This window comes from Piliocolobus tephrosceles, chromosome 14 (assembly GCF_002776525.5).
Source record: "Piliocolobus tephrosceles isolate RC106 chromosome 14, ASM277652v3, whole genome shotgun sequence".
In the NCBI taxonomy this organism is placed as follows: Eukaryota; Metazoa; Chordata; class Mammalia; order Primates; family Cercopithecidae; genus Piliocolobus; species Piliocolobus tephrosceles.
The window spans coordinates 107,515,123-107,531,875 of record NC_045447.1 but is presented as its reverse complement, the minus strand read 5'-3'; the positions used below and the strand labels follow the sequence as shown (position 1 = coordinate 107,531,875).

General features: G+C 44.2%; 1 protein-coding gene across 3 annotated transcripts in view; it reads right to left on the bottom strand.

Annotated features, from left to right (window-relative positions):
• The window catches only part of PTPDC1 (protein tyrosine phosphatase domain containing 1), a 134,284-nt gene that overhangs the window by 22,229 nt on the left and 95,302 nt on the right, over window positions 1-16,753 (bottom strand). The window contains exon 10 of one of the 3 annotated variants that reach the window (XM_023187797.2): window positions 7,774-9,089. The exons of 1 other annotated variant lie outside the window; for it this stretch is intronic. In XM_023187797.2, coding sequence (XP_023043565.1) covers window positions 9,027-9,089 — 63 coding nt within the window. In that variant the 3' untranslated portion in view covers window positions 7,774-9,026. Of the gene's footprint in view, window positions 1-7,773; window positions 9,090-9,682; window positions 10,961-16,753 lie in introns of those variants that run through there. One more of the 3 variants, XM_023187799.2, reaches the window with a different exon arrangement.

Here is a 16,753-nt window from a genome sequence, read left to right as displayed (position 1 = left end):
AAATTTGGGAGGAGGAGGTTGCAGTGAGCCAAGATGGTGCCACTGCATTCTAGCCTGGGCGACAGAGTAAGACTCCGTCTCGAAAAAAACAAACAAAAAATTTTAGCAAAATATGCATAACATAAAATTTACCATCCTAACCATTTTTAAGTGTCCAGATCAGTGGCATTAAATGCATTCACATGATTGTGCAACCAACACCAGCATTCATCTCCAGAATGTTTTTATCGGCTCAGTCCAGAGTGAAACTCTGTCCCCCATTGAAAAACGACTCCCCATTCCTCTCCCTGTAGCTTCTGACAACCACCATTCTTGGCACTGCCTTTTACAGATGGAAATGAAACAGAGAGGTACGGGAGGCGGCAGGACAACCAGCCCTCATCCTGGTGGCCGTGGGGCAGGACAAGCTCCAGGGCCCTGTGCTTGGCTCTGGGTGGCAAATGCCAGCTCCCAGGCCGCAGTGGCTGGGAAGGATGGGTGCAGTGAGTGGGGGTGACCCCTCCCCGGGAGGCAGTGAGGGGTGTGAGCAGCACTGACTCTTGTGCCAGGAGGAGGAGTAGGGCCCAGAAAAGGGTTCGGACAGTCAGAGGGGCCAAGGGAGGGGAGTGGGCAGTAAGTCTACACTGCTTCTGAGGTGAGAGGGGGCAGAGGATTTGGAACCTCAGACATGACCAGTGACTGGTTCCAGAGAGGCCAGATGCCTGGGGACCCAGGGACGAGGGCAAAGGCGGTGGGAGTGCAACCCAGGGAGGGGACACAGGCTGGTGGGGGGACAAATGGGGGGACAGAGAAGGGGAGGTCTGCCCCACACCCCCGCGCCCCTGTCCAGAGGCCACCCGACTTAAACGGAGGTGGACCCTTTCCTGACTCTGTGGAGCCTGTCCCATTCCCGCCTGTAGTTCGTGATGCTGATGTGGTTTTGCCTCGTTGCAATTTTCTCCACACTCTTGCTCCCTGTAGCAGATTCTCCTCCTCCTCTGCTCCACTTGGACACCAGCGGGCTCTGTGGGTCTGAGGAAATCTTTGTCCTGAGCCACCCTTGCCTCCCAGGAGCCCGAAGTCGGCTGGGGCAGCACACTCACTGCAGGAAGTGAGTGCTCTCTGAGGAGAAGAATTTGCCAAGTTCTCCAAAGACTAAGAGAAGGTCACTGGCCTGAGGTGCGGGGAACTGCATGGAGAAGGTCCTCTGAAGTGGGCCAGGAGGACAGATGTCACCGGGGAAGGGTGGAAACACAGCAGGAGTGGGGTCTCAGAGGAGAGGGGGCTGTGCTGTGTGGGATGATGGGACACCGGCCCCCACTGTGGGGGACAAGTTGCATTCCAGCTGGGACCCATTTTGGTACCTGTCAGACAAAGCCAGGGAAACCACGGGACTTGGAAGTAGGGAAAGAATGTGGAGGATGCGTCTTTAGACAGGCCATGAGGGCTGTGAGGGGAAGTGGAAAGAGACCCAGAGACTGACGCGGGGGTGGAGACAGGGAGCTGGAGCTGAAAGACATTTGCCCAAGAATCTGTAGACAAATTGAATGACTGGGGGTGTGGCCAGCCGATTTCATACAAAGAGAAAGACAAAAGTGATTTTCTTGGGGTCAAGAGAGGGTGCCACATTAGAAGCTAGGTCTCTGAACTCCCGGAACCTGATTTACCAGGATGTCTGTGGTTGAAAACCTCGGACAGAGCCATCCACTGCAGATGGTGGAATGGGAACAGGCTTAATGCCAGGGCTGCTCTCACCCCCCAGCCAAGCTGGAGAGGGGTCCTCTGCATGCTTGGAAAGGCTGGCCTCTAGGTACATTTCTATCCTTTAAAGAGATGATACACACGTGTTCCAGCTTTGCTGGTGGTCCCTACCCAGAGGCTCCACATCTCAACAGCCTAGGCCCTGGGATGGAGAGCAGACGACCTGGCCCAACCTGTAGGGCTGTGGATGGTCTCGGGACCGTGGCACAGTCTCGGAGGCCTGGCATGACTGAGATCAGGTATTTCACCTGCCTGGGGAGAGATGGGGTCTTGAAGTCTACACTGAGTTGGTTTAAAGAAAGAGAAGAAATGTGCTACTTCTTGCTCACTTGTTTGTGGACTGTTTTAAAAAGTGGGGGTTGGGGCTCTTTGAAATTTGACACCAGAATGACCCACTGACTTTTATTTCTACCCCAACTTCTCCCTACAGTCCATGGACAAAGAATGATTTGGCTTTTCAGAATGAAAGGCCAGGAGAGCTAGGATCTATTGTTTCCTTGTCCAGAATTCCCTGCACACAAATCCACAAGGCATGTCCCCTCCTCTGTGGAGCCTTCTCCGCCTTCCCAGAGGGCTCCTGGCCTCACATGACCTGGTGTGTTCCCAGTAAGAAGCCACCGGGGCTGCAGTCTGTTCCCACAGCTTGCCTCCCTCCCTGGACTGCTGAGGAGCAGACGCCGTCTGCGGTCCATTTGTGTCCCTAAGTCCAGGAAGGACTCGGAATACGCTCCTTCGTGAAGTGCTGAATGAATGGAGCCAGTGGGAAGGAACTTAGCTGGCTCCATATTTCATTCAAATCTCGAGTCCATGGCTCTGATACAGTCCATTCGAAGGTACCGTTTCCCATTTGCCTGAAGGATTATTTTACACGCGGGGTTTCTTCATGACTCAGTTTCTGGGCAGTGGCCAGCAGGCGCTCCCGGTTAGAATTCCTGCGGAGGAGGACTTCTGAGCGCCATTCTGACCTCCTGGCCTGCCCTGCGGAAGTCAGACGGGCTGAAATCTTTCCTAAGCTCTTTAATTAAATCATGATTTTTTTGGTTTTGTTTTGGTCTTCAAATTAGTTTGCCCATGTCGATTATCAAAACCTTAAATTGTTGACAAAAAATAATTATGTGGCTATACCAGCTAAATCTCATCTGTGACTTTTAAATATAGAAAGCAGGAAGACAAACATCTGGTAATAGAGGTTGAGTTCTAAATGGGCGGTGGCCAAAAAAAAAAAAAAAAAAAAAAAAAACCCAAAAAAACATTAGTCAGAGTCTAGAAAAATAGTGTGTTACTTTTACCAAGTAATATTTAGAGACAGGACTGAGGAGGGAATGTAAGACATCTGTTAAAAAGCAGATTTTTCCAAACACAGTCCTTTAGAAATTCTTAGGAAAAACATTTTAAATAAAAATAAATTTCAGTTCATTTAAAGATATTTTAGATTGTAAAAACAAAGCTCCTACTGTAAAAATATTACAACTCATAGAGGTTTGCTGAAGATTCAGAATCCACAAACATCAGAGCTCAGTTGTGAGCTGGAAAATTTTTTTCTAACTTTAAAAAATAACACAGTTAATACGTCGGCACATTTGTGCCACAAAAACTCAAATGATAGTTAAAGGTCAAGTTCCCCTTGTTTATAACAGCCCTTCCCAGGGCCCTCCCCAGAGAAAACCACCATCGTTATGTTACAGCAGGTAGGCAGGCAGACACGAGCAGGGCAGGAGAGGGCCTACAGGGGTGCGAGGGAATGTCAGGCAACCATCAGGTGATGGTCAGGCGGTTATTTATTTATTTGAGACAGAGTTTCACCCTGTTGCCCAGGCTGGAGTGCAGTGGCGTGATCTTGGCTCACTGCAACCTCCGCCTCCTGGGCTCAAGCGATTCTCCTGCCTCAGCTTCCCGAGTAGCCGGGACTACAGGCATGTGCCACTTTGCCCGGCTAATTTTTGTATTTTTAGTTGAGAATGGGGGTTTCACCATGTTGGCCAGGGTAGTCTTGAACTCCTGGTCTCAAGTGATCTGCCTGCCTTGGCCTCCCAAAGTGCTGGGATTACAGGCATAAGTCACCTTGCCCAGTCAAGAGATAGTTTTAAAAAAATTTTTTTCTCTTCTTTCTTTCTTTTTCTTTCCCTCTCTGCTTCCCGCTTCCTACTTTGGCCTTCAGAAATGCAAATATAATCTTCACCTCCCCTCACCAGACACTCCCTACAGGGCAATGCTCCAAGAGGATCTCTCCTTGACAGTCCACAGTTGATTTGCAGACTGAAGTATACCCCATGGAACTCTCACCTCCAGGGGTTGCCTTGGAACTTGTACCCATGCAGAGGGCATGTCAAAAGCATACTGGTGTGGCCACCTTTACAACTTATTTCTGTCCAGGAAAGTGCCAACTCAACTGTTGGATAGATAAGGCACCAAACTAGCAGTGGGACCCCCTGCTCATGTACACTTCACCCCCTGCCTTTTTGTTTTGAGACGGAGTCTCGCTCTGTCGCCCAGGCTGGAGTGCAGTGGTGCGATCTCAGCTCACTGCAACCTCCGCCTCCTGGGTTCCGGTTCAAGCAATTCTCCTGCCTTAGCCTCCGCTGGGACTACAGGAACACACCACCATGCCCAGCTAATTTTTGTATTTTTAGTAGAGATGGGGTTTCACTATGTTGGCCAGGCTGGTCTTGAATTCCCGACCTTGTGATCCGCCCACCTCGGCCTCCCAAAGTGTTGGGATTACAGGCGTTAGCCACCGCGCGCGGCCCACCTCCTACCTTATAAAACTTTTCTGCTCCAAAAGTGAAGCAGCACATTTAAAGTCATGGCGCTTTGTGCCTCTTTCCATAAGGCAGCTCCGGAATAAACTGACTTTTTTTTGTACCAGATCTCACTTTGTTAATTGGACACCATGTGTGGCAAGCAACTAACCTGCTTTTTAGTTATGGCCATGCCTCCTTCCTCTCCCTTCCCCACCTCCAGGAAACCACAGATCAGCTATCTGTCACTACAGATTACTTTGTATTTTCCAGCGTTTCATATACATGAAATCACACAGTATAGAATTCTTTTTTTTTTGTCTAGAGTCTTTCACTCAGCATAATTAGGTTGAAATTCATTCCTGTTGCATGTATCAATAGTTTATTCTTTTTAAATTGCTAACTAGTATTTCACCTATTTTTATAATCACAATTAGTTTATCTGTTCACCTGTTCATGGATGTTTGTGTTATTTACAGTTTTTGGCTATTCCACATAAAGCTGCTCATGTATAAGTCTTTCTAGGGACGTATGTATTTTTTTTTCTTTTGGCTAAATGCCTAGGAGTGGAATTGTTATAGAAAAGCGGTCCTGATCCAGACCCCAAGAGAGAAGGTTCTTAGATCTTGAGCAAGAAAGAATTTGAGGCAAGTCCATAGAGTAAAGTGAAAGCAAGTTTAAGAAAGTAAAGGAATAAAAGAAGGACTATGCTATAGGCAGAGCAGCCCCAAGGGCTGCTGGTTGCCCATTTTTATGATTATTTCTTGATGATATGCTAAACAAGGGGTGGATTATTCATGCCTCCCCTTTTTAGACCATATAGGGTAACTTTCTGACGTTGCCATGGCATTTGTAAACTGTCACGGCGTTGGTGGGAGTGTAGCAGTGAGGAGGACCAGCAGTCACTCTTGTTGCCATCTTGATGTGGTGTTTTAGCCGGCTTCTTTACTGCAGACTGTTTTATCAGCAAGGTCTTTATGACCTGTATTTTGTGCCTACCTCCTGTCTCATCCTGTGACTTAGAATGCCTTAACCTCCTGGGAATGTAGCCCAGTAGGTCTCAGCCTCATTTTACCCAGTTCCTATTCAAGATGGAGTCACTCAGGTTCAAATGCCTCGACAGAATGGCTGGATCATACAAGGTATTGCCAAACCATTTTCCAAACGGATTGGGCCATTTTATATTCACACCGGAAGTGGATAAGAGTTTCCATTTCATTATATCCTCATCAACACTTGGTATGATCTGTCTTTTAAATTTTAACCATTCTAAAGTGTGTATTTCTCTAAAGCTAATGATGTTTTAATTTGCATTCCTCTAATGACTAATAGTGCATATTTTCATGTGTTTATTTATCAACTGTTTATCTTTGTTGGTCTATTCAAATCTTTCGCACGTTTAAAAGTTTGGGCTGCTCTTTTTTTCTTATTGTCCAATTTTGAGAGGTTTCATATAGTCTGGATGCAAGTCCTTTAACAGATACATGCTTTGCAAAGATTCTTTCCTACTCTGTGGATTGTCTTCTCATTCTTCTCATGGAGCAGTTAAGTTTTTTTTTTTGTTTTTGTTTTCATTCTCTTTCAGTGTCTTTTGAGGAACATATTTTAAATTTTGATGTAGTTCACTTTACCGACCTGTTCTTGTGGATTGTACTTTTGGTGTTGTATCTCACAAATCTTGAGCTAACCCAAGGCCACACATGTTTCTCTCATGTTTTCTTCTAAAAATTTTATAATTTTAGATTTTACATTTAGGTTTACAATCCTTTTTGAGTTGATGTTTTAATACGGTGAACGATATACATCCAAGTTCTTTTATATATGTATATAAATGTCCAATTGTCCCAGCACCATTTGTTGAAAGACTATCTTTTCTCAGACAGGTGAGGTAGCTCACGCCTGTAATATCAGCACTTTGGGAGGCCAATGTGGGAGGATGGTTGAGGGCAGGAGTTCAAGCCCAGTCCAGTCAACACAGTAAGACCCTCATCTCTACAAAAAAACAACAAAACAAAGAAAACAAAACAAAAAAGACTATCCTTTCTCTGCTCCATTGCCTTTGTACCTTTGTCAGAAATCATGTGTCCATATATGCATGGGTCTTTTTCTAGAATTATTATTCTGTTCCAGTAATCTATCTATGTACCAAAACCACTCAGTATTGATTACTGTAGTTTTATAGTTCTTGAAATCAGTTAGTGTTAGCCCCCCAATTTTGTTCTTTTTCAAAGTTGTCTTGGTCGTTCTAGATCCTTTGCCTTTCCACATGAACTTTAGAATCAGCTTGTCAATTTCTACAAGAAAAGCCAGCTTGAATGTTGATTAGCAATGAATATATAGGTCAATTATGGGGGGAAGTTGACATTCTAACAATCTTGAATCCTTTGACTCATGGACAAGGTGCATGTCTCCATTATTTTAGGTCAGTTTAATTTCTCTCAGCAGTATTTTGTAGTTTTCAGTGTATGGGTGTAGTGAGTTGAATCATAGCCCCTGCCCCCAATATATGCCATGTCTTAATACCCAGGGTCTAAGAACGTGACTTTATTTGGAAAAAGAACTCTGCAGGTATAATTAAATGTCTCAAGATGCAGAGATCACCTGGAATTCTCCAGACGGGCTCTAAATCCAAAGACATGTTTTTGTAAGAGAGATACAGAGGAGAAAGAGAGGGGGAGGAGAAGGTGACGTGAAGATGGAGGCAGAGATTGGAATGATGGGGCTACAAGCCAAGAAATACCAAGGAACATCTGAAGCCAACAGAAGCAGAAAGAGGCAAAGAACAGACTGTTCCTCAGAGTTTTTGCAAGTACTGCAGCCCTACCAGCACCTTGATGTCAGACAGACTTCTGGACTCCAGCACTGTGAGAAAATAAACTGCTGTTTTAAGCCACCAAGTTGGTGGTAATTTGTTATGACCGCCCTAGGAAATGAATACAACAGGTCTTTCACATTTTCTGGCAGACTTATCCCTAGTATTTTATCTTCTTGATGCTATGGTAAAGGACATTGTTTTTTCAATTTCGATTTTGGATTGTTCCTTGCCACTTTATAGAAACACAGTTGATTTTTTTTGTATGTTGACCTTGTATCCCTCTGCTTTGCTAAGCTCACTCATTTGATTTGGTAGCTTTATTTTTCTAGATCCCATCAGCTTTTCTACATAGACAATCATGTTTGAGAATAAAAATGGTTTTACTTTCTATTCTCCATGTCTTTTATTTTTTTTCTTGCCTGATTATGTTAACAGCGGCAAATCTGTACAGGTCTGCAGCCACCTCAATTCTTGCCTCCTCAAAAGAATTTGAGTGAGGGGCATAAAGCAGAATGAGAGACGGAGGCAAGTTTTAGAGCAGGAGAGAATGTTTATTAAAAAGCTTTAGAGCAGGAATGAAAAGAAGTACACTTGGAAGAGGGCCAGGGGGGCGACTTGAGAGATTCAAGTGCACAGTTAGACCTTTGACTTAGGGTTTTATACACTGGCATACTTCCGGGGTCATGCACTACTTCTCCCCTGATTCTTCCCTTGGGGCAGGCTGTCCGCATGTGCAGTGGCCTGCTAGCGCTTGGGAGAGGCCACGCATGCAGTGTGTTTACTGGAGTCATATGCATGCTCACTTCAGGTGTTTTTCCTCTATGAGTGTAGCATTCCTAGAGGAAGGTCATATGCCAGTTAAACTCCACCATTTTGTCTCTTAGTGCACATGCTTGAGCCCACTCTTCCAACTCGAGACCTTATCGGGAAGCTGCTGATCACCAGTTTTAGGTGTTTCTATCTATTGGGAAACTGCCTTTCCCTGGCACTGGCTGCAACCAATAATTATTTCAGAGAGACAGTTTAATAACTGCCTGGCCATCACCTGATGGTGGCCTGACATTCCTGGTGGGGGTGCCTCTCCTGCCCTGCTCATGTCTGACTGGCTACCCACTGTAACAATTGCACTGGTAAGAACCTCCAGAGCAATGCTGGATAGGAGTGGCAAGAGCATGCATTTTGGAATTGCTCCTGATCCTATTGGATCAGCGTCCAGTCTTTCATCATTACTAGGTACGATGGTGCCTGTAGGTTTTCTGTAGCTGTCCTTTACCAGGTTGAGAAAGTTCGCATTACAAACTTGCTAAGAATTTTTATCAAGAATCTTGTTGGATTTCATCAAATGCTTTTTCTATGTCTTAAGATTATCACCTTTTTCTTTTCTCAGTTGGTTAACATGGTAATTTCCTCATGAATGAAGTGATCAGTACTCATCTGAACACTCCAGGGTGTCTCTCTGCAGATCCTTGGGAGTTTTTGCTAGTGCGTCTCTCTCCTCTCTGGACTCTGCTTCATCAACTCAAGTTGCCTTGGTCTCCCAGGCCCTCAGCTCCATCTTCTCAAGTGTAGGAATCTTCCAGGCTCTGCCTCTGTTCTCTCTTTGCCACAGTCTGGAAGTGTTCTCAGGGTGGTAAGCTGTGGTGATTGTGCAGTTCACAGTGTTTTTTCTCATCTCTCAGGGATCACTGTCTTTCATTGCTTGAGGTCCAGTGTCTTATATACTATTGTTTTTGTCATTGTGTGTGTTTGCTTGTTTCAGAAGGGAGGTAAGTCCAGTTTCTGTTACTCCATCTTGGCTGGAAGGGGAGGTCATATATAGTTTATGTAAGTTTTTTCAAAATAATGTTATACATATTGCTGTTTTCTAGCTTTGTATCATGGAAAATTTCGAAGGTATTAAAACATAGAGAAAATAGAATAACGAATCCCAATGTATTCATCACCCAGCTTTAACAACAATAAATCGATGGCCAACTTTGTTTCATCTGTAACTCAGTTCACTTCTCTGCCTAAGTCCTGATCTTATGAGGACACTTCCCTCTACCAATTTTGAAACAAATTGCCCACACTGCATTATTTTATTTGCCAATAGCTCTGTTTGTATCTTTAAACTTTATGAATTTTAAAAACAAATGATAGGCCGGGTGCGATGGCTCATGCTTGTAATCTCAGCACTTTGGGAGGCCAAGGCGGATGGATCACTTGAGGTCAAGAGTTTGAAACCAGCCTGGCCAGCATGGTGAAACCCCATCTCAACTAAAAATACAAAAATTAGCCGGGCATGGTGGTGTGCGCCTGTAATCCCAGCTACTCAGGAGGCTGAGGCAGGAGAATTGCTTGAACCTGGGAAGCGGAGGTTGCAGTGAGCCAAGTAGTGCCCCAGTAAGGACCAAGATCACGCCACTGTATTCCAGCACAGAGTGAGATTTCATCTCAAAAACAAACAAACAGCAAATGATTATCATTCTTTAATATAATAAAATATCTAGCTGTTGTCATTGCTGTTTTACAATAGTTTATTCTTATCAGGATCCTAACTAGGTCTACACATTGTATTTGGTGGATAGGTCCTTTTCAGTGTATTGATTCCTTCCTAGTCTCTCCCTTGTAATTTATTTATTGAAGAACGCAGGTCATTTGTCCTGTATAGCTTCTTAGAGAGTGATTATTCTGGTTGCATCTCCATGTTGTCTTCAAAGTGATTCTTGGTCCTCTGTTAAACTTATAGTTCGATGTGATTCAGGTTCCAGTTTTGGGTGAATATTTCAGAGGCTGTCGTGTATAGTACCATCAGAAGTTTATAATGTATTATTGTATTTCTTTCGTAGTGTTCTAGTAGCATCCTGTGCACACCCCCACCATAGTACAGTCATGCATCTCATATTTGTCAGCTCAGGCTGCCATAGCAAAATACCACAGACTGAGTGGCTTAAACAACAGAAATTTTATTCTCACAGTTCTAGAGGATAAAAGTCCCAGGGTTAATTCCTGGGGAGGGCTGTCTTCTTGTCTTGTAAATGTCCACCTTCTTGTGTCCTCACATGGTGGAGAAAGACCTCTGGTATCTTTCTCTTCTTATAAAGGCACCAGCCCTATCAGATTATGAGCACACCCCTACTATGAGCTCATTTAACCATAATCACTTCTTCACAGGTCCCATCTCCAAATATAGTCACATGGAGTTTGGGACTTCAACACATAAATATTTTGTGGAGACACAAATATTCAGTCTAATATATACCTTAAAACTTTCTTAAAAATAAACTTAAAAAAATAGTATTTGTAGGTTAAGAAAAGTTGCAAAGATTGTACAGAGAATCACTGTATACTCCTGACCCAGTTTCCCATGGTACTTGTATCACAACTAAGAAACCAACATTGGCACATTGTTATTAACTACACGTGATGCTTTGTTTGGCTTTCATTAATTTTTCCTCAATGTCTTTTTTCTGTTCCAGGATCCAATTCAAGATGCCACATTACATTTATTCATTCTGTCTCCTTAGCCTTCTCTGGTCTATGACAGTTCCTCAGACTTCCCTTGTCCTTGATCACCTTGGTAGTTTTGAGAAGAACTTCCCAGACTTTTTGCAGAATGTCCTTCAATTTGGGGTTGCCTGATGTTTTTCTCATAGTTAGTCTGGGATTAGGGGTTTGGAGAGGGAGGCTGCAGAAGTAAAGTGGCATTCTCATCACAATATATCACGGATACATGCTATCAACATGCTTCCAACATTACTGAGGAAGTGAACCTTGATCACATGGCTGAGGTAGGGTTTGTCAGGATTTTTTCACTGTAAACTTATTCTCTGTCCCCACAAACTCACTTCAATACTCTACTTTTTGGAAGCAAGTTACTAAGTGCATCCCCCATTTGGGTGGCGGGGAGAGGGAATTAGCTACATAAATTAATCTGGAATTATTCTGTATAGGCAATTTATCTAATCTCCCCACTTATTTCTTGTTGAAACATTTATTTATATCTATATGGACCCATGGATATTTACGTTACACTTTTTGTATGGCTCATGCATCACACAAAAACAAGTAGTGAGCCAGACTGGCCTGCAGACCATCGTTTTCTGATCCCTAGTCTAGAAGACTCCTCAGGGCTCACTTGAACAATATTCAAATAAGTTATTATACTGTATGAGTCCATTCTCACACTGCTATAAAGAGCTACCTGAAAATAGGTAATTTACAAAAAAAAGAGGTTTAATTGACTCATAGTTCTGCAGGTTCTATAGGAAGCATGCCTGGGAGGGCTCAGGAAACTTACAGTCATGGCCAAAGGCAAAGGGGAAGAGAGCACGTCTTTACGTGTCAGAGCAGGAGAGAGAGAGAGCCAAGGGGCAGGTGCTACACAGTTCCAAACAACCAAATCTCGTGAGAACTCACTCTAATGAACATAGCAAGTGGAATATCCGGCCCCATGATTCAGTCACCTCCCATCAGGCCCCTCCTCCAACACACAGGGATTACAATTTAACATGAGATTTGGGTGTGGACACAGAGCCAAACTATATCATCTATGTTCATGTAAGTTTGTGGTCTTTACATATACAAAGGTTGCACAGGCTGATTAGAAAATCTCTTTTCCATTTCTGTAAAGAAAGACTATTGGGGCCGAGGCAGGTGGATCATGAGGTCAGGAGATCGAGACCATCCTGGCTAACACGGTGAAACCTTGTCTCTATTAAAAATACAAAAAAAAAAAAAAAAAAAAAAAATTAGCCAGGCCTGGTGGCGGGCGCCTGTAGTCCCAGCTACTTGGGAAGCTGAGGCAGGAGAATGGCATGAACCCAGGAGGCGGAGCTTGCAGTGAGGTGCCATTGCACTCCAGCCTGGGTGACAGAGCAAGACTCTGTCTCAAAAAAAAAAAAAAAAAAAAAAAAAAGAAAGACTGTTGGAATTTTTACAGAAATTGCATTTCTTCTGTAGATTACTTTGGATAATATTTACGTCTTAACAAGGTATTTGTATCAGTCCGTTCTCACATTGCTATAAATAAATAAATACCTGAGACTGGATAATTTATAATAAAAGAAGTTTAAGTTGTTCCCAGTTCCACAGGTTGTACAGAAATCATGTCAGCATTTGCTTCTGAGGAGGCCTTGGGGAGCTTTTACTTATGGCAGAAGACAAAGCCGGAGCAGGAGGAAGAGAGAGAAGAGGGAGGTACTACACACTATTAAACAACCAGATCTTGTGAGAACTCACTCACTATAGAGTACTGAGGCTGGGATGGTGCTAAACCATTCATGAGAACTCTGCTTCTCATGATCCAATCACTTCCCACTAGGCCCCACTTCCAACATTGGGGATTACAATTCAAGATGAGATTTGGGTGAGGACATCCAAACTATATCATTTCACCCCTGGCCCCTCCAAATCTCATGTCCTACTCACATTGGAAAATACAATCATGCCCTCCCAACAGTCCCCCAGAGTCTAAATTTGTTCCAGCATTAACTCAAAAGTCAAAGTCCAAAATCTCATCGGAGACAAGGCTAGTCCCTTCCACCTATAAGCCTGTAAAATAAAGACCAAATGAGTTTCTTCCAAGATACAGTGGGGGTACAGGCATTGGGTAAATACTGATGTTCCAAAAGGAAGAAATTGGCCAAAAGAAAGGGTCTCCAGGCCATGTGCAAGTCTGAAACCCAGAAGGGCAATTATTAATCTTAAAGCTCCAAAATAATATCTTTTGACTGAATGTCTCAAATCCAGGGCACACTGGTATAAGGGTGGGCTCCTAATGCCTTGGGAGGCTCCGCCTCTGTGCCTTTGCGGGGGTCAGCCCCCATGGCTACTCTCACAGGCTGGTGTTGAGTGCTTGCAGCTTTTCCAGGCGTATGGTGCAAGCTATCAGTGGCTCTACCATTCTGGGTTTGGGGGATGGTGGCCCTCTTCTCACAGCTCCACTAGGCAGTGCCCCAGTAAGGACTCTGTGTGGGGGCCCCAACTCCACATTTCTCCTCTGCACTTCCCTAGTACAGGTTCTCCATGAGTGCTATGCCCCTGCAGCAGGCTTCTGCCTGACCATCCAGGCTTTTCCATACATCCTCTGAAATCTAGGTGGAGACTCCCAAGACTCAACTCTTGCACTCTGTGAACCCACATGCTTAACATCAAGTAGAAGCCACCAAGGCTTATGGTTTTCACCCTCTGAAGCAGCAGCCAGAGCTGTACGTGGGCTCCTTTGGGCCATGGTTGGAGGTGGAGTGGGTGGGATGCAGGGAGCAGTGTCCTGAGGCTGTGCAGGACAGTGGGACCCTGGGACTGGCCCACAAAACCATTTAGTCCTCCTAGCCTGTGATGGGTGGGGCTGCCACAAATTTCTCTGAAGGGCTCTTCCCCATTATCTCTGTTATTAGCATTTGGCTCCTTTTTACTTATGCAAATTTCTGTAGCCTGCTTGAATTCCTCCCCTGAAAATGAGCTTTTCTTTTCTACCACATGGCCAGGCCACAAATTTTCCAAAATTTTTTGCTTTGCTTCCCTTTTAAATACGAGTTCCAGTTTCAGGCCATTTCTTTGCTCACACATATGAACACAGGTACTTGGAAGCATCCAGGTAACATCTTGAATGCTTTGCTGCTTAGAAATTTCTTCCAAGGCTGGGCGTTGTGGCTCATGTCTGTAATCCCAGCACTTTGGGAGGCCAAGGCAATGGATCACTTGAGGTCAATTCGAGACCAGCCTGGCCAACATGGTGAAACCCTGTCTCTCCTAAAAATACAAAAATTAGCTGGGTATGGTGGTGCATGCCTGTAATCCCAGCTACCTGGGAGGCTGAGGCATAAGAATCGCTTGAACCTGGGAGGCGGAGGCTGCAGTGAGCCGAGATCCACTCCAGCCTGGGTGACAGACTGAGACTGTCTCAAACAAACAAACAAACAAACAAGAAATTTCTTCCACTAGATAACCGAAATCATCACTCTCGAGTTTAAAGTTCCACAGATCCCTACAGCAGGAGCACAGTACAGCCAAGTTCTTTGCTAAAGTATAGCAAAAGTGACCTTTACTCCAGTTCCCAATAACTTTCTTATTCTTGTATGAGACCTCCTCTGCCTGGACTTCATTTTCTATATCACTATCAGCATTGTGGTTGCAACAATTTCACAAGTCTCTAGGATGTTATAATTTTTCCTCATCTTCCTGTCTTCTTCTGGGCCCTCCACATTCTTCCAACCTCTGCCTGTTACCCAATTCCTAAGCTGCTTCCATGTTTTCAGGTACCTTTATACCAATGCCATACTTTTCTTTTTTTTTTTTTTTTTGAGACGGAGTCTTGCTCTGCCACCCAGGCTGGAGTGCAGTGGCCGGATCTCAGCTCACTGCAAGCTCCGCCTCCCAGGTTTATGCCATTCTCCTGCCTCAGCCTCCCGAGTAGCTGGGACTACAGGTGCCCGCCACCTCGCCCGGCTAGTTTTTTGTATTTTTTAGTAGAGACGGGGTTTCACCATGTTAGCCAGGATGGTCTCGATCTCCTGCCCTCGTGATCTGCCTGTCTTGGCCTCCCAAAGTGCTGGGATTACAGGCTTGAGCCGCCGTGCCCGGCCAATGCCACACTTTTCAATACTAATTTTCTGTATCAGCCTGTTCTTGCATTGCTATAACGAAATACATGAGACTGGGTAATTTATGAGAAAAGAGGTTTAATTGGTTTACAGTTCCACAGGCTATATAGAAAGCATGGCAGCATCGGCCGGGCGCGGTGGCTCAAGCCTGTAATCCCAGCACTTTGGGAGGCCGAGACGGGTGGATCACGAGGTCAGGAGATCGAGACCATCCTGGCTAACACGGTGAAACCCGGTCTCTACTAAAAAATACAAAAAACTAGCCGGGCGAGATGGCGGGCACCTGTAGACCCAGCTACTAGGGAGGCTGAGGCAGGAGAATGGCGTAAACCCGGGAGGCGGAGCTTGCAGTGAGCCGAGATCGCGCCACTGCACTCCAGCCTGGGCGACAGAGCGAGACTCCGTCTCAAAAAAAAAAAAAAAAAGAAAGCATAGCAGCATCTGCTTCTGGAGAGGCCTCAGGGAGCTTTTATTCATGGTGGAAGGCAAAGCTACAGCAGGTATCTTCACATGGCCAGAGCAGGAGGAAGACAGAGAGGGAGGCAGTGCTATATACTTATAAACAACCAGATCTTGTGAGAACTCACTCACTCACTACATGGTACCAAGAGGGGATGGTGCTAAACCATTCATGAGGAACTCTGCCCATCATGATCCAATCACCTCCCATCAGCCTTTACCTCCAACACTAGGGATTACATCTCAACATGAGATTTGGGCAGGGAGAACATTCAAACTCTATTAACACTTGAGTATCTGAACTCACTGTTCAGACTTTTGAAAAGTCTGATGTCAATGTGGTATCATTTCCCTTATAAATGACTTGGTCTTTTTCTCTCTGATTGTCCAAAAGATTTTTGTTTGTTTGTTTGTTTTTCTTCTTCTTCCCTTTAAAATTCAACAATTTCACCAGAACATTTCTCACTGTTGGCCAGCTGGGTTGATTTTCCCATGTAAATGGAGTAACTTTTCAGTACATAGTTTTAAGTCTTCTTTTATTGAACAACACTTTTGTTGCATTATAGCTTTTTAACACTTATTTTTTTCCATTACTTTTTCTTGTTTAGATACTCCTATTATACTTATGTATAATAGTAGTAATTTGCTTTGCTCTAAACTCTGTATCTACTATGTTTTTTAAAAAGTAATATTTGCATGATATATCTTTTTCTATCCTTTAACTTTTAACAACTTGTGACATTAGTGAGTTTCTTACAGACAGCATATTATTAATCATGGTTTTTAAATCAACTCTGTCAATTATTTAATTGGTGTATTGAGACCATCTGAATTTAAATTATTTACTGATATGTCAGAGCTTAAATCATAAATCAGCCTTTTTATTGTGTTCTGCTTGCTTTCTGTGCTTCTCCTCTGTTTCTTTTCTTACTTTCCTGTGGGTTACTTGAATTTTTTTTTTTTTTTTAGACAGAGTTTCACTCTTGTTGCCCAGGCTGAAGTGCAATGGCCCTGTCTCGGCTCACTGCAACCTCCGCCTCCCTGGTTCTAGAAATTCTCCTACCTCAGCCTCCCAGGTAGCTGGGATTACAGGTGTCCGCCACCATGCCCAGCTAATTTTTGTATTTTTAGTAGAGATGGGGTTTCACCATGTTGGTCAGGCTGGTCTCAAACTCCTGACCTCAGGCAATCTGCCTGCCTCGGCCTTCCAAAGTGCTGGGATTCCAGGCATGAGCCACAGTGCCTGGCCTACTTGAACATTTTCTAAAAATCACTTTTGTACAGTTTCTTTAGTGATTACTCTAGGTAGTACGTACATCCAAATGTAACTTAGCACAGTCTAACATCTATTGATGCTTTATTACTTTAATTGAAGTAGAGAAATTTTACTTCCATAATGTCCTCATACCCTCCCTAGT